The 23,155-nt window shown below is 34.1% G+C and overlaps 1 protein-coding gene across 4 annotated transcripts in view; it reads right to left on the minus strand.

The window, feature by feature from the left end:
- Positions 1-4,026: 4,026 nt before the first annotated feature.
- Nckap1 (NCK associated protein 1) overlaps positions 4,027-23,155 on the minus strand; it is a 98,524-nt gene continuing 79,395 nt past the window's right edge. For all 4 annotated transcript variants that reach the window (XM_013358297.4, XM_005324684.3, XM_021725979.3 and 1 more), the window contains 6 exons: positions 22,678-22,758; positions 11,499-11,592; positions 8,990-9,106; positions 8,057-8,166; positions 5,974-6,063; positions 4,027-4,943 (listed from right to left, as the gene is read on the minus strand). In XM_013358297.4, coding sequence (XP_013213751.1) covers positions 4,827-4,943; positions 5,974-6,063; positions 8,057-8,166; positions 8,990-9,106; positions 11,499-11,592; positions 22,678-22,758 — 609 coding nt within the window. In that variant the 3' untranslated portion in view covers positions 4,027-4,826. The remainder of the gene's footprint in view (positions 4,944-5,973; positions 6,064-8,056; positions 8,167-8,989; positions 9,107-11,498; positions 11,593-22,677; positions 22,759-23,155) is intronic.

Genomic DNA, 23,155 nt, shown 5'->3' on the forward strand with positions numbered 1-23,155 from the left:
AAAATCGTTTTTATATGCTGAATTCTATCCAATCAGCTGGTGTAAATGTACCTTCAGAATGCAAGTCCTTCTCATATACTTGCTGAAGATTCTTTCTACTCAAGACAAAGACACTGAAATTGGTGTGTATACAGCTAAAGTTGATATGTAATTACAAATTCAAAAGCAATATTTTCATCTTGGGATTGGTATTTGCAACATTACTCGATTGCCACATTTCTAGAACCAAGATGTTAGTCCATTTGGGCTGCTGTAACAAATGTCTTAGACTTTTTGCTTATAAAAAAGAGTAATGTATTTCTCACAGTACTGAAATCTGAAAAGCTCAAGATCAGGTGCCAGCAGATTTGGTATTTGTCAAGGGCTTTTTGGCAAAGATGGCAACTTCTGTGTCCTCATATGGGGGAAGGGGCAAGGTAAGTCTCTGGAACCTCTTACGTAAGGTTAGCCCAGTTTATGAGAGTTCCACATTCTGACATAATCACCTCCCAAAGGCCCATATCATTAACACCATCATAAGGTGATCAGGTTTCAATCTGTGAATTGAGGGTGGGGGAGAGACACAAAAATTCAGAGCATAGCACATGGTTTAGGAACAATATTTTTTCCTCAACCACATGATGCAGTAAATACTAGAAAAAATACTAGAAATAAAAAGGGGAGATGCTTTTACTCTGGTCAATTACAAATGGAGGAAAAGCAAATTCTAACTTGGTAGCCTTCATTATGGGTCGCTCCTTACTCTCTACTCCATTCTTCAAAGTAACTATTTAATATCTTAAGTGAGTAATTTTATGAGTTTAGGGGGTAATTTAACTGCTGATAATGCTGAAAAACTAATGATTCTAAACTGTCAGTTTTTTTAAATGACCAATGTTCTAATAAAGTTAATTTTTTTAAAAAAATCATTTATTCATGTATTCTAAAAGCTTATCCTATGATAAAGTTCTGTTTGAGCCTGGGCCAATATTAACTTCAAGACTCATCGAGTACTTGATAAATGTGTGTATTTCAGTGCACTGTGAATGTGACTCAGCCATATACCACAGGAGAGGCACGGTTATCAGCAAAGCCACACACCCTGTACAGCCCTGTCTCCAGATCATCTGCCAGGTTCATGAACCTCATGTCAGAGGTTGACCAGGACACTATTATACCAATAATTATGTCCATCTATCTCACTCCTCAATTAGGAGAAAGAAGATAAGGGAGTGGGTTGCACATTTAGATGAAAAATAAGACATGGCCCTCTGTGGCTAGGTTCTAGACTTCAGATTGCCAATTTATCCCATTTTGTTATTTTCAGGCCAGAATAATAGGCTGAAAACTTCTCTTAAAAATGAAATATTCCTGAGTTCAATATGCTTGATGTGTGGACTGTTAATAACAGTAATATGTATGGAAAGTTTGGCTCATCCAAGAATGGATAAAATATTAGGATACTTAAAGCAACTTTCCATTTTGAAAATTAACAGAGTCATAAATATTTAATTTTCCTTTCAGTTCAACAGCATCATAATCACCCCCCCAAAAAAGCATTTTTTGTATTAAAGATTAAGACATGAAAGCTTTCAAATAAATCTTCCCCAAAGACAAGAGATCATGGCAAATCTTCACAAAAGAGGGCATTTTGTCTATTTAGAAATGCAGGCTAATGCCATCCAATGAATTGAGGGTTTATGCTGTCATTTCAAGTAACTATAAAGAAGTAATCAAAGAAAGATGTAAGGAGTTACTACTTTAAGGATTATTCACAAAAATCTTACAAATAGGTAGCTGAAATCTCACCTAAACAAGTCATTATAATAGAATGAACATGATTACATACTACATTAACTAGTAGGTAACAGTTCACTGGCAAAATTTCGGCTTAGTTCAGAAGACCTCATAGTATACAACAGATTTTACCATTTTCAGATTAATGCCACAGCATATCAGTGAATTCATGTTCATTTATTTATTTTTTTATTAACCAACCAGGGTTAGACTGGATGTGAACTGATTAAAGAAGCAAGGAAAGAAAGAAGGCTGACTGGGAAAGTAAAAGAGCTGGTCAGCCAAATGGGAGGCTAATAGAAAGTCCCTGACCACTCCTTGTGCCAGAGATATTAACAGGTCCACTGTTCACTAACTTCTCATACATGTCAAGTTTGTGCTTGCCTCCTGGGCCTTTACTTACACTGCTCAGCCTCTGTCCAGTTCTGGTTCACGCTGATCCTTCATGTATTAGTTTAAGCATGTCCTCTTCAGGTCTTTCTGATGACACTTTCTATAGTAGTGCCCCCACAGACTCCCTTACTGCCTCCCAGCATATCATCATAGACACTTTGCTATCATCAGTAGAAGGCTGCTCCCTTTATTGTCCACCAGCACTAAAATGCAACTGGGAAAGGGGAAAAGGGAAACTATTTTGCTCACCATTATATCCAAAAACTATTTGCTAAATATCACCAAGCATAAAACTATTTGCTAAATATTTATCATCTGCTTAGTGAATGAATGGAAAAGTGGTAAAAAGCAAGCAATTTGACTTCTCAGAAATTTCCTAAGGAAATAACAGGTCAAGTTCACCAAGATATAGATACAAGATACTTATAATAATAAAAAACAAGAAATTGTCTACATGTTCATCCAAATAAAAATTTTTAAATTAGTCATGGTATATATGAATGCACTAAAAAGAATACCAAAAAATTTCTATTTTTGAGTGAAATAAGCAGAATACAGGTCAGTATTATGGTATGATCATATTACTGTAGAGAAAACAATGGAAAAAGTGTAAGTTTAAAGGAAAATAACAAAGGGTAAAACAAGACATGAAAAATAATAGTTATCAATTTATTTTTAACTTTTTCCTCCAAGTTGCCTTTGGGCCTCCAACCTCATGGAGGGTGGGGTAATCAAATAAAATATAAGTCATTATGGATATTTGTGTATGAGAAAGAAATTTTGGAAAAGAAAAACTTCAGATGACTATGAAAGCGTGATCTATTAACAGTGGTAGAAAATGCCTATTTTGTAACCTTATTCTCTTGCAGATATTCCAAAGTACACATATTCAAATACCTATTTTACTTTTCAAGATAGCATTGCCAACAAAATTATTGCCTCTCTAATATTTTGAAGTCAACTGCATTAAATCTTAGCCTGACTACACAGTGAACAGTTGAGACTACTTTAAGTCTGAAACTATTCTTTTTAAAATTTCTTTTCAAAAAATCCCATGGGAACTATTAAAATTTTTCAACAGTGACAACCATTCCCTGCCTTAAATATAAACTGAATAAATTGTACACAAAATCACAGTATGATAATCTTATGGCACAGTAATTTCATTCCACTCAGAAATATTCTAACTGAGTTCACATCAGCTTTCTTTTATCTCCACACAAGCTACTAGTATATACACAGGAAGCTGTGAACAACAGCTCTTTATGATATCCAGACACAAAGCTGTTGAGTAACAGCCTTTACAATGCCAATCAAAGAGCAAAACATCTGGTAAGTTTTCAAACTAAATGAGTTGCTTTGCTTTACGTGCCAACCACCAAGCAAAAGGCCCTTTATGTATTTCCCATTCATTATTCACTGATGTTACAGTTTTGAACAACATTCACACTAGTCCCATGATCATTCAATGTCCCCCTATTCTTTTAAATAACTCCATTTGTTAACAGATATAATTATCGAGCTAATGGCACACAAATTTTCTTTTAGTTCTTCATTTTAAAATAATGTCATGTAATTTTATTTTCTAATTGAAATATTTTTTCCAATGGAATATTTTTTAAAACATTTAAACAAAGGGCTGGGAATGCAACCCAGAGGTAGAATGCTTTTCTAGCATGTGCAAGGCCTTACATTCAATCCCTAGCAACGCAAACAAAACAAAAAAACGACTTTTAATAGCTGACTTGGTATCAAATGCTGTACTTCAGATTCTCCTAAACTAAGTTTACACTGGAACTTTCACATTGTGGGATAAATTTCCAAAGATCTTAATTAAAGAAATCATTCAAACTGTGATACAGTCTATTGTTTATTTTATGTTATGGCAGGTACACTTGAATTTCAAAAATTTAAAACATATAAAAAGTGGTTAGGGACTAACATTTGTATCAATAGTTGATAAATGTCTAAGATTGTTTATTATACAGCAGGATACAATGGTAGTGCTAATGCCAACAGGGCACCATGAAATTATTCTAAAATTATCACTAGGCTTTATACAAGCAACAACATATGCTGCTGTTTTAGAATTTTGGGACATGACCTGCTTCTAACACTAAGCAGTTCTTTAACATTTTTAATGTTATACAGTGTTAGAGTATTTAGTTTGGCAATTGTTTCAAAATAAAGTAGAAATGTATTCATAACATCACAGAAATGCACATCCAATTTTGTTTTCAATAAGAACATAGGTACAGATCAGAACTCTTCCCTATATGAAATAATTTACACACAGATGAATGCTATAATATCACTATCTAAAATAATCACTAAATACAATTTTTTTTCAGAAATAAACAAGCAAAGGTTTTTTTCCCATTATCAAATATCAAAAACATATAGATAATGTATGTCTTTCAAACAAATGATACTCTAAAATTATAGGAATAATTTCAGTAAATTCAGTAATGTGCAAACTAAATTAACCTACTGTAGTACAATTATATTAAGAAACCAATGATCAGAAAATACAACCGTATGAAAGCAATTTATAATCCACAAAACTGTTTTTCAGGCCTTAAGGTAAAATAGTTCCACAGTTTACAGATAAAACCGAGGCAACAAAAATGCGTGCTTGTCTTGAATAAGTAGATATTTTACGCAGAAGATGTAACACTTTGTTTGTAGACAGCATGGTATGCATTTCTCAGCAACACATAAGGAAAACAAGATTCCAAAAGATCCATTGTCAGGAATGGTGATTCCTGTACAATCTGAAAAATTCCAAAAATGCAACAAAATTCAGGTTATTTGCAATAGGAACATTTACTGCTCTAATTAGAAATAAACACAAATTATTTTCCCTTTACTTTAAAATCTACAATGTAAATGTGTCATAGTGAATTCTATCAAAATGTTTTAAAATGCTAATTTCCAATGAAATCAATCAGTAGAAAAATATTGAGCATTTTCATTGTCTTCAACAATATACTAGACATAAAAAAGAATATAAAAATATTTAAAATATAGTCCACACCATTAAGTTTAACTAGAGACTCAAGACTAAATTAGAAATCAAAATCAAACCTAAGACCAACTATAATTAAGTGAGAAGCTATAAATATTAAGAGTTCAAAAAAGCAGAAAGATTAACGTATGCCAGAGTAAGATTACCTGGAAAGACTACCTGGAAAAAGATTTCAACTGTGGGTTATGTTAAGTCTTTAAGACAGACACAGAACTCTGCAGGTAAAGTAAATGACTCTTAAGTAAAGGAAGAGCCAGGCAGGAGAAACAAGCATAGCTGGATCAGAGACACTGCAGGGAAGGAACTGACAAGGCAGAAAGAATTATAGGAAACTATAGTAGATGGGCAAAATAGTCAGAATGGAGAAAAATCAGTAAACTGGAAGAGAACTGAAACTCATAAACTGGGAAAAAATAAGGCCCAAGTATTTCCCAACAGATTTAAAAGCCCTTCATAAAAGAATACCCTCTTAGTTAATGCTAACTTTGATTTTACTATTTTCTGATATTAGCTTAATGATAAAATGAGTGATGCCAGTCTTTTCAGCAATTTCTACAAAGTAATATGGCTTGGGTTGAGAGAATACAAGAAATGAAGACATTCAGATGGGGATTGAAATGGGGTAAATTAAATTCCATGCATACATGATTATGTAAAAATGAACCCAGCTATTACATATTATAATCTACCAATAAAAGCAAAACATAATAATTCAGCACCAAGAAAAAGACATTCAAATTACTTTCATTATTAATGAAAATTAAAATAAAACTTACCATATCTAACAGTAAATAAACAGATTCCCTGTTTCTTGTTGTAGTTTTATCTGTTTCCTGGCCAATTTTCAGTAGACTGGAGGATGCAAGCTTAAAAGTACATGTACATATTGAGTTTTTAACAAAATGTTCATCAGTTACTAATTTATTTTCAGTATGCTTCACCTTCCAACACATTTCAGTCATTCAGTACTACATATAAAGTAATGATAAACTTAGATATCTTCATTCAAGCAATAATTTAGAGAGCTATTAAGGTATAAATGTAATCAAATATTCTTACTGATCTTGAAAACACACTTTTCAAAATGATTCACATTATTTTCTCTCTTACCAGTACCTGTATTAAATATTCAGTGGTTTCTCTACCACCACCACCACCACCACCCCCGCTCTTGATTTCACTTTTCAGGGTCAGAAAATACGAACTGGAAAATTACAGAAATAAACGTTTCCTAAGTTTTAGATTCCATGCCATTCTAAGCAGTGTGATGAAATCTCATACCATACCCTTCCATACAGCCAGGGGGATGAATCATCCCTTTGTCCAGCATATCCATACTGTATATACTACCTACCCAACAGCCATTCAGTTAACTGTCTTAGTTATCAGATTGACTGTGGCACTAATGTAGTATTTGTGTTCCAATAACCCTTAATTTACTGAGTTATAGCCCCAAAGCACAATAGCAGTGATGCTGGCAATTTGGATAGGCCAAAGAGAAGAAAAGCAATTAACTGCTTCCTGTAAGTAAAAAGGTCAAAGCTGTCAACTTAGAGAAAGGTCATATGCTAAGACTGCTAAGATTTACAGTAAGAACAAATCTTCTATCTTAAAATTATGTAGGAAGAAGAAATTTGTGCTAGTTTGCTGTCACATCTCAAAATAGTAAGGTTACAGCCATACTACATATCAACTGCTTGCTTAAGATGAGAAAGGCATTGAATTTGGGATAGAAGACACAAACAGAATAGGTATTCCAAATTATGGCAACATGTGCAAGAAAGAACTAAAACTATATATAAAGACTTTTCAGCAAAGGATTCCCTAAAATGAATGTCTCCACACCATATATTCCAAATAAGGGATGATTGCAGAGATTCACAAATAGGTTTGGTTTGAAAACTATAATAATTACTGGAGAGGCTGCATTTGCTAATGAAGAAACTGCTGCTACATTTTCAGTAGAGTCAAAGATACTGATGAAAGAGAAAGGATACCTTCTCCAAGTCTTCAACTGTGGCGAAACCAGGCTCTTCTAGAAGAAGATGCCAAATAGAATTTAAAGGACAGATTAACTCTGATACTATGTATCAACACTGCAGGGACTATGATACAGCCAGTCACACAAGGTACAGGGTGAAGAACCTAAGAGTTCTCAAAAATAAGAATCATCTACCCATGTTCTGGCAACATAATCAGAAATAGTACAGGTACCAATTGCTTGTTTATGGAATGGTTCTTCCAATGCTTCATCTCAGAAGTGAAAAAATATGTGGAAGAGGAAGAATGGTTGGAATCCTAAAGTCTATTAACAGGTAATGTACCTAGCACTCCAGAATCTGTCCACTATGAAAATGAAAAAGCAGAGGCTGTATTTTTACCTCCAAATACAATCTCTGCATCATTCCCTTGTCCATGCATTGTTCAATTTGTCAAGGCCACATATATCCACTTGGTATTTGACTGCGTTCAATCAGCAATTGATACAGATCTAATCTAGACATAATACAGTGGTGGGAATCATTCACTATTGCTAATGCACTAACGTTCATCAAAGTTGCAATGAATGAAAACCAGAAACTGTATGAAGAACTTATGGAGTGACTGTTCCTTGACTTTAATGCCTTGCTTTCACATGTTCCTCCCTCCAAAATAAAACACCCAATAAACACTAAAAGGAAAACGTACTTTATATACTTGAGAAAAGAATGTGAAAACAAATATGCCATTAAAGGATGCTCAATAAAATGTCAGAGAAAGAGAGACAGAGACAGAGACAGAGAGAGAATTTACTCTATTACATCTCACACTTATAATTTTTAGTTTTCTTTATGAGTTTTGTTTTCTGATTGTACATACCGCCAGAAATTCTTTAAGACGGTCTTCAATGCTTCCTTTGTGAATTGTAAATAAAGCTGCTGCGATCTGGTTGATGGCTTTAGCCAAGCAATGTATGTTGTTGCAGTGCCCTTTTAGAAAAGTACAAATAAGGTTATGTTGATCCCAAAATATCTGTGCAACCCTCAACTATCAAGAAATAGAAGGCAAGTCTTTGATGACTTCACAATCTCTATAAATAAATAATGATTAAAAGAGTTGGGGCACAAACTGATTTGTTTTCCTTTTACTTTCATAAAGACTAGTGTTTTTAAAAGTAATATATCACTGGGTGTGGTGGTGCACGCCTGTAATTCCAGGGATTTAGGAGGCTGAGATAGGAGGATCGCAAATTCAAAACTATCCTCAGTAACTTAGCAAGGAACTTGTAAATCAGTGAGACCCTGTCTCTAAATAAAATATAAAAAAGGGATGGGGATGTGGCTCAATGGTTAAGCACCCCGGAGTTCAATTCCCAGTGCCAAAAAAAAAAAAAAAAGGCAATATAGCAAGGTAACAAAAAATGTTCAGGTCTGTATTATATTAAACATATACACACTTTAAAAAAATCCTTAAAAGAAATCATGCATTGGTTTTATACTATCACTGAAACATAAGACGATAAGATCCTTTACAATCATTTTATCATTCAATCTTTAAAATAATCCTATGATCTAGATACTCCCTCACCATACTCTAACATGCACACGTTCAGCCACATGTGAACTCACATACATTTTAGATATCAGAAACTAGGGCTTCAAAAAAGAAATACACTACCCCAGGTTACATAGCTAGTTAAGTGGCAGAACTTAAGTCATATAAAGGAGCATCAATTACCTGAAGAGAAAAATAGCTACTATACCAAAACCAATGATTTTTTTCATTGCCCAAACAATTTTAAACCATGATTACCTTCTATAGCAGGGCTGTACTGAGACATTACGTTACTAGCTAGTGTTGGCAAAGAAACTGCTACAAAGACCATGAGGAGGCAGGCAATTTTATATTCTTCTTCTGGACTAATGTTTTCTATTGGAGAAAAATTAAGAATAAAATCAAGCAATTTCTCAAGATTAGTTAAGAGTTGATAATTTAAACTTTTTAAATGTAAAAATTTATATTTATTTAGATAATTATTTTAAAATTGACTATTTTACTAAAAAATTAAAGTATTTTAATAAAACTCTTTAAACCTGGTCACAATTTTGTTATAAGAAATACAGAAAAAATAGAAAGAAGACCAGTAGAGGAAGGGGAATAGGGAGCGAGGAAGGAACAGAAAGAGGACGCAGTAGGAACTAAAAAGAAACAAATTATATTCTCTGAATGTATGATTATATCAAAATGAACCCCCAATATTACACATAACTATATTACACTAATAATAAAAATATTTAAAAATATTTATTACCACTGGCTCTTATCAGCTACTCAGGCATACACATATATGTGTATGCCTGAGTAGCTGATATATATATATATTTTTTTACACAATATCTTTATTTGTTTATTTTTATGTGGTGCTGGGGATCAAACCCAGGGCCTCACGCATGAAAGGCAAGCACTCTACCACTGAGCTAAAGCCCCAGCCCTACTCAGGCATTATTTTAGGGGACTTTAATAAAACAGTTAAGGCAACATTTTATTTTTAAAATTTTATTTAGTTAGAATAACTGAATCCTAATATCTCCCAAATGAAAACTGATGATAAATTACTATAATTCTATATACTACAATTTAGAAAATTTACCTCATAAATTATTATAATCACCCCCCAAATCCTTGATTTTTCCTGAAGTAAATATGACTATGATTTGAAATTTACTATTTAAAAGATATATAAGTGGAGCTGAGGTTTGGCTCAGTGGTAGAGCACTTGCCTAGCATGTGTGAGGCATGGATTCGATTCTCAGTACCACATTAAAAAAAAAATAAAAATAAGGCCTCATCCACAACTAAATATATATATATATATATATTTATATTTTTTTTTTTAAAGATATATATGGAAAGTAAACTGGATTTCTAGTCTCTACTTCAGAAGACAGATGGAATCACCATGAATGAAGATATCTCTAACTACCTTAAATCTTTTAAGATAGTAACTTTCTATAAAATATTTATTGTAACATATACTCAAATTGTGAGTTACATAGACATTTGGCCTCTTATCAGATACCTGAGAACTTCCAGGACCCTACTATTTACCATCACATATAATTAAGAATTGAACATAAGAAAAAAGCCACAATGTTTGCAAAATCTTGATTATTTGAAAAAATAGCTATAGCAAATCAAGTAATAATTACCCACATGATTATAATTAACATACTATATGAATGAAGAAACAAAAAAAAATCATTAAATGAGAAAGGAACTGATAAACCTAACAAAACACCATACTACTATTGCCTCAAAGGGTTGGGGGAAAGCATTTCAGTACCAGAAACAGAAGAAATGCTATTTAAATTGTAAACAAATCCAGAGTCATCAGAGCTTCTGGGTACTACATATCAAAAGGTTGGCCTTAAAGTTATTTGAAATGTTTAACATTATTTAATGATGCACAAATTCTTTATGGTAAATAACTCTAGTCCAATTAAAATAGCACACCATTTTCTAGACACCAATTTTTGCTATCAAATGGACTGACCGTCTCCCACCAGCATACAAAAACTGTTACCTTTTCTATCTTAAAAAAAAAAAAATCCTTCTCATGGGCTGAGGATATAGCTCAGAACTAGAACACTTGCTTAACATGTGGGAGGCCCTGAGTCTGATCCCCAGCAGCACGCGCACATGCAGCCTTCCATTGATTTTTCTCCTGTCTATAGCTACTATAATTTTGTTTCCCTTAACAAAAAAACATTTGAGTTGCTTTATACTTACTATAAAACAACTAATTCTAAATTCCTTTCCTCTTATTCATCATTAAGGGCTCTCTAGTTTGTCTTTTGCCCCTAAAACTCGATTGACATTGATCTTGTCAGCATAACTCTTTAACTCTACATAGTTAATCATTCTTTCTGGAAAGATGCTCTTCTCTAGTGTTCTTCAAATTCACTGATACTTTCTTCTCTGTTGTTTTTTTCGTGGCTCTTCCTCTTTTCCTGGAGCTCTGAAGGAAAGACTCAATTCACACTTTGATCCTCTCCACTGCTGCATATATATACACTAAGCCACTTTAGTAACCTCATCTAGTCCTATAGTTAAGAGATCATCTACGTGAAAACTATGCTACTGTATAAACTCCAGATGGCAGGGATCTTTTGTATTTTTGTCTACTGATATAGTACCAACACCAAAAATTATAAACACAGTTTAAACGTAAAGCAAGTATTTGAATAAATGGATAACTACCACACCTAAATATCTATGTTGCCTGGATAATTTTAACTACATGTGTACTAATGCATTTTACCTGATTTTTGTGAGGACAGAGCTACAACCAAGGCAGGATCAATCTCACAAGGTAATCCAGCAGCTGATGATAATTCATACACATTCATTGCAACCTGACAAAAATACAAGAATTACAGAATAAGAAATATGTTAAGAAATTTCTGAGAGTTCACTCTAGTAAGAAAAAATTTACTGTTCAAATCAGAGTCTGCTTATTAAGAATACAAGAGAATTTCTGAAATTTGGCATAAGCAGAAACTATAGCTATACCGTAATTAGCCTACACTGAACAATTGCTTTATTACTTTGATTCACTGCTGGCTATCACCTCCTACTGTTAGGCCAAACAAAACTTGTATATTTTCTGTGGCAAATTTCAGCAGAGTTATTCTAAAGTTACTATTTTTCTCAGAAGCATAATTATAAAATACTAAGTCAAAAGAGATATAAGGGCTGGGAATGTGGCTCAACGCCTGGCATGTGCGGGGCGCTGGGTTCGATCCTCAGCACCACATAAAAATAAAGATGTTGTGTCCACCAAAAACTAAAAAATAAATATTAAAAAATTCTCTCTCTCTCTCTCTCTCTCTCTCTCTCTCTCAAAAAAAAAGAGATATAAAATATCAAGTCAAAAGTAATACTAGGGGGGCTGGAGTTGTGGCTTGGCGGTAGATTGCTTGTCTAGCATGTGCGACCCTGGGTTCAATCCTCAGCACCACAAAAAATAAATAATAAAAAATAAGTTCTGGGGATAAAAAAAAAAGTAATACTAGGGGAGAGCCCACCTGCTCTGCCACACCGAGATCCGTATATCCAGAGAGAGGCCCAGCTCGCGCGCCACACTGCTGCACAGAGAGACACCTACCCCAGCACACCATATGGAGAGTTACCCAGTGCTGGGATTCCTGATTCACCAAAGCGTGGGTCCACAGCCCAACATCAGAATACATAGAGGCTTGAGGCTGTCACCACCATGAAACTGGGATATCGCTACTTCTATCAAGGGACAACAATAAGGACCTGGTAAGACATCACCAAGGTCCCCGTGGGTCTGGCTGCACCAGAGGTTTCTCTACTAGGAGTGCTAACAGTTATTCTATTACTGAGGTAAGGGAGTCTTGAAAGGGGTTGCCTATCTCTTGTTTCTCCTACTAACAGCCAACTTCTCATGATTACCCTCTCACTAGTCAAATCATCTAATATCTCCGTATTTTCACATTCTACCTCATAAACATCTCAGCCAAGCCCCCAGGCTCCCTTCTACCTTTAGAAACTGTAAACCATTACACAAACCTATTGACTCTATGGTAGAAGATAATCGATCTCATCATTTCTGATTATAGTGACAAGACTGTAAATGTAAAAATAATAGCTAACTGATATATGGCTGCACATTGGGTACACTAAGTGCTATAACATTGATCTCTCCCTTAAAAATGAGGTATTGGTAACCTATAGGGACACTTTATAAGACAATAGGACAAAAGCTGTCATAACTTGGATCTACACTGCAAGAGAGGAAAACACACAGACATCATGAAAAAACAAGGGAGGAAAGTGCTCCAAACAAACCAAGATACTACAACAATAGAATCCATAGATAGTGCAGTAGGTGAAATGTCAGCGAAGGAGTTCAGAATATACATAACTAAAATGATTTGGGAATTAAAGAACAACCTAACTGAGCAGATACAGGCAAAAATTGAACATTCCACCAAAGAGATAAGAGAAAAAACAGGCGACCATTGATCACACCAACAAAGAGATGAGAGTAAATACAAGTTGCAAGAGATTACTTCAAGAAAGAAGTAGAGATAATGAAAAAAAAAAAAACCAGAAATCCTTGAAATGAAAGAAACAATAAGCCAGTTAAAAAACTCAACAGGTAGTACCACCAACAGACTAGATCGCTTGGAAGACAGGACCTCAGACAAAGACAAAAGATACAATCTTGAAAATAAAGTTGTCCTCACAGTGAAGATGGTAAGAAACCATGAACAGAAAGAATATCAAAGAATTATGAGATACCATTAAAAGACCAAATCTCTTCACAATCTCTTCAATGAAATAATACCAGAAAATTTCCCTAGCATGAAGAATGAATTGGAAAATCAAATACAAGAGGCCTATAGGACACCAAATGTATAAAATTACAAGAGACATTATAATGAAATGCCTAGCATACAGAATAAGGATAGAATTTTTTTTTAAAGAGAGAGAGAGAGAGAGAGAGAGAGAGAGAGAGAGAATTTTTTTTTTAAATATTTATTATTAGTTTTTGGCGGACACAACATCTTTGTTTGTATGTGGTGCTGAGGATAGAACCCGGGTTGCACGCATGCCAGGCTACCACTTGAGCCACATCCCCAGCCCTAAGGATAGAATTTTAAAGGCTGCAAGAGAGAAAAATCAGATTACCTATAAGGGAAGACCAATTTGGATCTCAGCAAAATTTTCAACCCAGATTCTCAAAGCCAGGAGATTGTGGAACAACTTATACCAAGCTCTAAAAGATAATGGATGCCAACCAAGAATCCTCTATCTAGCAATTTAAGCTTCAAATTTGACAATGAAATAAAAACCTTCCATGATAAACAAAAGCCAAAAGAATTTACAGCAAGAAAGCCTGCACTACAGAATATTCTTGGCAAAATATTCCACGAAGAGGAGATGAAAAACAACAACGAAAATCTGCAAAGGGAAGAACTACAATAATGGAAAAGCCAACCAAAGGAGAAACCAAGTCAAGCTAAATACCAAAAACTAAACAAAAGAACTGGTAATACAAATCATGTCTCAATAATAATCCTAAATGTTAATGGCCTAAACTCACCAATCAAAAGACACAGGCTGGTAGATTGGATTAAAAAAAAAAAAAAAAAACAATATGCTGCCTTCAAGAGATTCATTTCATAGGAAAAGATGCCCACAGACTGAAGGTAAAATGTTAGGATAAAGTATAATATTCACATGGTCTACGTAAACAAGCAGAGGTTTCCATCCTCATATCAAATAAAGTAGTCTTTGACCAAACTAAATCAAAAGAGATAAAGGTGGACATTTCATACTGCTGAAGGGAACCATACATCAATAAGACATAACAGTTATAAATATATATGCCCCAAACAATGGAGCATCTACATTCATCAATAAAACTCTTTTCAAGTTCAAGAGTCAAATAGAGCATAGCACAATAATAACAAACCTCTTTCATCACTGGATAGATCATCCAAACAAAAGCTAAAGAAAGAAACTATAGAACTAAATAATATAATCAATAACTTAGACTTAACTGACCTATATATATATGATCCATCAATGAGTAAATACAGTTTCTTCTCAGTAGCACATGGATCCTTCTCTAAAACAGACCATATATTATGCCACAAAGCAAATCTTAGTAAATACAAAAAAGTAGAGATACTACCCTGTATTCTATCAGACTACAACAGAATGAAATTAGAAATCAATGATAAAATAAAAAATAAAAGATACTCTAATATCTGGAGACTAAATAATATGCTAGTAAATGAACAAGGGGTTGCAAAAGACATCAAGGAGGAGATTAAAAAATTCTTAGAGGTAAATGAGAACACTGATACAACATATCGTAATCTCTGGGACACTATGAAGGCAGTTCTAAGAGGAAAGTTCATTGCAGGGAGTTCATTTCTTCAAAGAAGGAAAAGTAAACAAATAAATAATCTAACATTACATATCAAAGCCCTAGAAGAACAAATCAACCGCAAAAGCAGTAGAAGATGAAACAACTGAAAAAATTGACCAATACAAAAAGTTGGTTCTTTGAAAAAATAAAATTAAAAATGATAAACCATTAGCCATGCTAACAAAGAGAAGGAGAGAGGAAACTCAAATTACTAACATCCATAATGAAAAAGGAAATATTATGACGGACACTACAGAAACACAGAAGATAATTAGAAATTATTTTGAAATTTATACTCCAATAAAATAGAAAATATTGAAGGCATCAACAAATTTGATATGCCCAAACTAAATCAGAATGATATAGAGGACACCATCAGAAGCCTACCAACCAAGAAAAGCACAGGACTGGATGGATACACAGCTGATTTTTATAAGACCTTCAAAGAAGAACTAACACCAATACTTCTCAAACTATTTCATAAAATAGAAAAAGAGGGAACACTTCCAAACACATACTATGAGGCTAATATCACCCTGATTCCAAAACCAGACAAAGAAACTTCAAAGAAAGAAAACTTCAGACCAATATCTCTAATAAATATAGATGCAAAAATTCTCAATAAAATTCTGGCAACTTAAAAACAAAAAATATCAAAAAGATAGTGCCCCATGATCATTAGAGTTCATCCCAGGGATGCAAGGATGGTTTAACATATGGAAATCAATAAATGTAATTCATCACATCAATAGACTCACAGATAAAAATCATATGATCATCTGAATAGATGCAGAGAAAGCATTCAACAAAATATAGCACTCATTCATGTTCAAAACAGTAGAAAAACTAGGGATATCAGGAACATACTTCAACATTATACAGGCTATCTATACTAAGCCCCAGGCCAACATCATTCTAAATGGAGAAAAATTGAAAGCATTCCCTCTAAAAACCGGAATAAGACAGGGATGCCCTCTTTCACCATGTCTATTTAAAATAGTTCTTGAAACTCTAGCCAGAGCAATCAGACGACTCAAACTATCACTGTTTGCATACGACATGATTTATACCTAAAAGACCCACAAGAAATCACCTAGAATTAATAAATGAATTCAGCAAATAGCTAGATATAAAATCAATACCCATAAATCAAAGGCATTTCTGTATATCAGTGACAAATCCTCTAAAAGAGAAATGAGAAAAACCACCACATTTACAATAGCCTCAAAAATAAATAAATAAATAAATAAATAAATAAATAAATAAATAAATAAATAAAATACTTGGGTATAAACTTAACAAAAGAGGTCAAAGACCTCTATAATGAAAACTACGGAACACTAAAGAAAGAAATTAAAGAAGACCTTGGACAATTGAAAAAATCTACCTTGTTCTTGGATAGGCAGAATTAATATTGTCAAAATGATCATACTTCCAAAAGCACTATACAGATTCAGTGCAATCCCAATCAAAATTCCAATGACATTACTCATAGAAATAGAAAAAGCAATCATAAAATTCATTTGGAAAAATAAGAGACCCAGAATAGCCAAAGCAATCCTTAGCAAGAAGAGTGAAGCTGGTGGCATTACTATTCTAGACCTTAAACTATACTACAGAGCAATAATAACAAAAAAGCACGGTATTAGCACCAAAATAGACCTGTAGACCAATAGTACAAAATAGAGGATTCAGAAAAAATAAGTAAAATTTATTTACCGAACTATAGTTATCTTATATTAGGCAAAGGCGCCAAAAACACACATTGGAGAAAAGATACCCTCTTCAATAAATGGTGCTGAGAAAACTGGAAATCCACATGTAACAAAATGAAATTAAACCTCTATCTCTCACCATGCACAAAACTCAACTCAAAATGGATCAAGGACTTAGGAATAAAACCAGAGATCCTGTGTCTATTAGAAGAAAAAGTAGGGCCAAATATCCAACATGTTAGATTAGGCTCAAACTTCCTTAATAAGACTCTTATAGTGCAAGAATTAAAACCAAGAATCAATAAATGGGACGGTTTCAAACTAAAAAGCTTCTTCTCAGCAAAAGAAACAATCAATAAGGTGAATAGAGAGCCTACAGAATGGGAGCAAATCTTTACCACAAAAATATCAGATACAGCCTGATCTCTAGGATATATAAAGCACTCAAAAACCTTAACACCAGAAAACAAATAACCTGATCAATAAATGGGCCAAGGAACTGAACAGACACTTCTTAGAAGAGAATATACAAACAATGGACAAACATAGGAAAAATGTTCAATATCTATAGCAATTAGAGAAATGCAAATCAAAACTAAGATATCATCTTACTCCAGTCAGAATGGCAGCTGTCAAGAATACAAACAACAGTAAGGGTTGGCGAGGATGTGGGGAAAAAGACACACTCATACATTTCTGGGTGGGACTGCAAATTGATGCAGCCAATATAGAAAACAGTATGGAAATTCCTTGGAAAACCTGGAATAGAATCTCCATTTGACCCATCTATCCCACTCCTCAGTTTTTACTCAAAAAACCAGCATACCACATGAACAGAGCCATGTCAATGTTTGTAACAGCACAATTCACAATAGCTAAATTATGAAACCAATCTAGACGCCCTTCAGTAGATGAATGAATAAGGAAACTTTGGTATGTACACACACACACACATACACAATGGAACATTACTCAGCATTAAAAGAGAATAAAGTCATGACATTTGCAGGTAAACAGATGGAGCTGGAGAACATTATGCTAAGTGATGTAAGCCAATCCCAAAAAACCAAAGGCCGAATGTTTTCTTTGATATGAGGATGCTGACTCATAATGGCGATGGTGGGGAGGGGAGCATGGGAGGAATGGAGGAACTTTAGATAGGGCAAAGGGGAGGGAGTGAAAGGCAGGGGATACAGGGGTAGGAATGATGATGGAATGAGTTAGACATCATTACCCTAAGTACATATATGAAGACATAAATGGTGTGAAAATACTTTGTGTACAATCAGTGACTTGAAAATTGTGCTAAATTACAGCCAGTGATAAAAGACTATGTGGTGTATGATTATACGAAACATTCAAAAAATGCAAATCTATAGACAGATTGCCTAGGGCTGGGGACTTCCTGGAAAAGTGGGGATTAACAGCCACTGGGTACTGAGGTTCTTTGTGGGATAATGAAAATGTTCAAAAATTGATCATAGTGACAGTTTTGCAATTTTGTTACTGTACTAAAAATCACTGAATTGTACACTATAAATGAGTAAATTTTTTAAGACAGATAGACTTATCATAAGTCAATAAAACTTAAAATATCTGGTTTTTCAAAAGAGAAATTCTACTGAAAGCTTGCTGGAAACTTAAGATATTTATGACATGGTATAAATATAAGTGGAAAAATACAAGGCAGAATAGAATATGTTCAACTGTACAATACATAAACAAAACATCCATTCTTTGATGACACAAAGAAAAAAATTCTTTATCACTGGAAAATGGCAAATGATTCAGGCCTTAAAAGACAGGATTTTAAAAGGCAGAAAAGGGCAGTATTTTCAAATAAAATACATTAAGAGGATAAAATGGGTACATGTGACATGTATACAGATAAAATTAACTTACAATATACATATGAAGAGAAAAGTAAATAAAGGGAAGAGCATACTAAAGGAAACAATTAGAAATGTGAAGACAGAATCCAAAGAATGGGAGAAAATCTTTGCTAGCTACTCTTCTAACAGAAGATAAATATCTAGAATATACATAGGGCTCAACAACCTTTACACCAAAAAAAGAAAAAAAATCAAATAACCCAATTAATAAATGGGCAAACAGACACTTCTCAAAAGAAGAAATACAAATGGCCAACAAATACATGAAAAAAATGTTCAACATCATTAGCAATTAGAGAAATGTCAATAAAAACTACACTGAGATTTCACCTCACAACAGTCAGAATGGCAGCCATCAAGAATACAATAACAAATATGGGAAAGGATGTGGAGAAAAAGTCCTACACTATTGGTAGGACTGTAAATTAGTGCAACCTCTATGGTAATTAGTGTGGAGATTGTTCAAAAGACTAGGCATAAAACTACCATATGACCCAGCTATACCACTTCTCAGTATTTACCCTGAAGAACTGAAGTCATCTTACTATAGTGATACATGCATACCCAAGTTTACAGCAACACAATTCACTACAGCAAAACTGTGGAACCAGTAGGTGTCCATCAGTGGATGAATGGATAAAGAAAATGTGGCATATATACACATAATGGAGATTTATTCAACCATAAAGAAAAATGAAATGATGACATTTGCAAGAAAATAGATGGAACTAGAGACCATCAAGTTAAGTGAAATAAGTCTAACCCAGAAGGTTAAGGGTCATGTTTTCTCTCATATGCAGAAGCTAGAGAGGTAGCTGAAAACAAAAGTGGGGATAAATCTCCTAATTATCAAAGGGAAGTTACAGAGGTAGCTTCAAACAAAGGTGGGGGTATATCTCCCCCAAATCAAAGGGAGATCAGTGGGAGAAAGGGACCAAGGGGTGGGAGGTGCAGAGAGTAGGGGAAAGCTGAGGCGTGATATTGGTCAAATTATATTGTTATATGGTGTGCATGTGTGAATATGTAAAGCAAATGCCATCAACATATACAACTACAATGTACTAATAAAAAGAGGGAAAAAATAATGGGAAGAGAATTATGAAAAGGAAGGAACAAGAGGTGAAACCATCAGAAAGGTTAAAAAGCACCAATTTGAGACTCAAGTGTCATACAGAAGAGTTTAGACATTATTATTTTTAGCCAGTGTTCTTCAAGATATGCAAAAATAACCTCTAATTGCTAGAGATGGTGAGGATTTTTTCATGTATTTGTTGATTAATTGTATATCCTTCTCTAAGAAGTGTCTGTTCAGGTCCTTGGCCCATTTGGTGATTGGGTTATTTGTTTTCTTATTTAATTTTTTGAGTTCTTTGTATACTCTGGATATTAGGGCTCTATCTGAAGTGTGAGGAGTAAAAAATTGGTTCCCAGGATGTAGGCTCCCTATTTACCTCTTATTGTTTCTCTTGCTGAGAAAAAACTTTTTAGTTTGAGTATGTCCCATTTGTTGATTCTTGATTTTAACTCTTGTGCTATAGGTGTCCTATAAAGGAATTTGGAGCCTGACCCCATGAGATGGAGATTAGAGCCAACTTTTTCTTCTATCAGACGCAGAGTTTCTGGTTTGATCCCTAGCTCCTTGATCCATTTTTGTGCATGGCGAGAGAAAGGGATTCAGTTTCATTTTGTTGCATATGGATTTCCAGTTCTCCCAGCACCATTTGTTGAAGATGATATCCTTTCTCCATTGCATGCTTTTAGCACCTTTGTCTAATATAAGGTAGTTGTAATTTTGTGGATTGGTCTCTGTGTCCCCTATTCTGTACCATTAGTCCACCCGCCTGTTTTGGTACCAGTACCATGCTGTTTTTGTTACTATTGCTCTTTAGTATAGTTTAAAGTCTGGTATCGCTATACTGCCTGTTTCACTCTTCCTGCTTAGAATTGCTTTTGCTATTCTGGGTCTTTTATTTTTTCAGATGAATTTCATGATTGCTTTATCTATTTCTACAAGAAATGCCATTGGGATTTTGATTGGCATTGCGTTAAACCTACAGAGTACTTTTGGTAATAGCGCCATTTTGATGATGTTAGTTCTGCCTATCCATGAACAGGGTATATCTTTCCATCTTCTAAGATCTTCTTTTATTTCTCTCTTTGGTAGGGTTCTGTAGTTTTCATTGTATAAGTCTTTCAACTCTTTTGTTAGGTTGATTCCCAAGTTTTTTTTTTTTTTTTGAGGATATTGTGAATGGGGTGGTTGTCCTCATTTCCATTTCAGAGGATTTGTCGCTGATATACAGGAATGCCTTTGATTTATGCATATTGATAAATACATGAAAAAATGCTCACCATCTCTAGCAATCAGAGAAATGCAAATTAAAACCACTCTAAGATACCATCTCACTCCAGTAAGAATGGCAGCCATTATGAAGTCAAACAACAACAAGTGCTGGCGAGGATGTGGGGAAAAGGGTACACTTGTACATTGTTGGTGGGACTGCAAATTGGTGCAGCCAATCTGGAAAGCAGTATGGAGATTCCTTGGAAAGCTGGGAATGGAACCACCATTCGACCCAGCTATTCCCCTTCTCGGACTATTCCCCAAAGACCTAAAAAGAGCATACTATAGGGATACAGCTACATCAATGTTCATAGCAGCACAATTCACAATAGCTAGAATGTGGAACCAACCTAGATGCCCGTCAATAGATGAATGGATAAAAAAAATGTGGCATTTATACACAATGGAGTATTACTCAGCACTAAAAAATGACAAAATCATGGCATTTGCAGGGAAATGGATGGCATTAGAGCAGATTATGCTAAGTGAAGCTAGCCAATCCCTAAAAAACAAATGCCAAATGTCTTCTTTGATATAAGGAGGGCAACTCAAAACAGAGCAGGGAGGAAGAGCATGAGAAGATTACCATTAAACAGGGACGAGAGGTGGGAGGGATAGGAAAGAGAAGGGGAATTGCATGGAAATGGAAGGAGACCCTCATTGTTATACAAAATTACATGTAAGAGGATGTGAGGGGAAAGCGAAAAAAAAAGAGAGAGAGAAATGAATTACAGTAGACTGGGTAGAGACAGAAGATGGGAGGAGAGGGGAAGAGAGGAGGGATAGGAAGGGGATAGGAAAGGCAACAGAATACAACAGACACTAGTATGGCAGTATGTATAAATGTGGATATATAACCAATGTGATCCTGCAATTTATACACGTGGTAAGAATAAGAATTCATAACCCACTTGAATCAAATGTATGACATATGATATGTCAAGAGCATTGTAATGTTTTGAGCGACCAATTAAAAAAAAAAAAAAAAAAAAAAAAAAAAAAAAAAAACCTCTCCAGGAAACACAAAAGCTTAGAAGTACTGGTAAGTCAGATATTAGATGTATAACCACTGGAAAATTGCTGAGATTAGATGAGTGGTTGGATTTCATGGCTCAATAAATTTCAAAACAAAAACTGGGCTCACATAAGGTTACCAATCTCCTACCTTATATTTACTAATTAAAAACAAGAAACTAAAATAACTTTTTATTACCACCTATAATTAAATCCTTTTATAAGATTTTTTAAAATGTATTTTAAAATACTGAGTCTATTTAAAACAACTCATTTTATTGGGTTTTCTCATTCCACTTGAAGACCCTACACAAATGACCATCAGGACAAAGGACAGGTTCTTAACCAATTTTAAATTGCTATGGATGATCAAAGATGACTAACTTTGAAAATGCCTAGGTAGTATTTTGCTGCTGAGAAGTTGAGGATGCAACTTCAAAGGCAAGTATGCTAACTCTAAAACAGAAACTTTTCAGTAGTTTAGAATTTATTACATTTTATTTCATATACAACTTGAATATTTCAGTTTAGAAACTATAAAATCCAAACAGAAGTTATATTACTACCTTCATATCGGTCTCCCTTGGAATGTGATCCTTAAAATCTTCAATTGAACTTACAAGAAAAGGAATGTGGTAGGACAACACCTAGTCAGAACAGCAAATAAGAACACAGAATTAGTTTTAAGTGGATATCTCTAAATTTATGAAATAGTTCCATTTCATTAATTCTCGACTTCATAAAAATTATTTTCCATGTGACTTTTCTAAAGTTCCAACATATATGAAAAGGAGTATATTCAATGTTAAACTGGATATAATCAAAATGGAAAATGTTTTAATGAATAGCAAAGTTGAAAGGGTCATATAATAGCCAAATTATATCCTAAAATTTTTAATACTCAAACAAAAAAAATGAGTCTAAATAACTTTCTATATAATTTATTTTCCATAACTATGAAAACTGGAATTTTAATCATATCATTACCAGCTGTGAATTTAAAGAGTAACTTTCCAGAAAACCAAAAGGAATTTTTTGGATACA

Source organism: Ictidomys tridecemlineatus, chromosome 7, assembly GCF_052094955.1.
Source record: "Ictidomys tridecemlineatus isolate mIctTri1 chromosome 7, mIctTri1.hap1, whole genome shotgun sequence".
NCBI lineage: Eukaryota > Metazoa > Chordata > Mammalia > Rodentia > Sciuridae > Ictidomys > Ictidomys tridecemlineatus.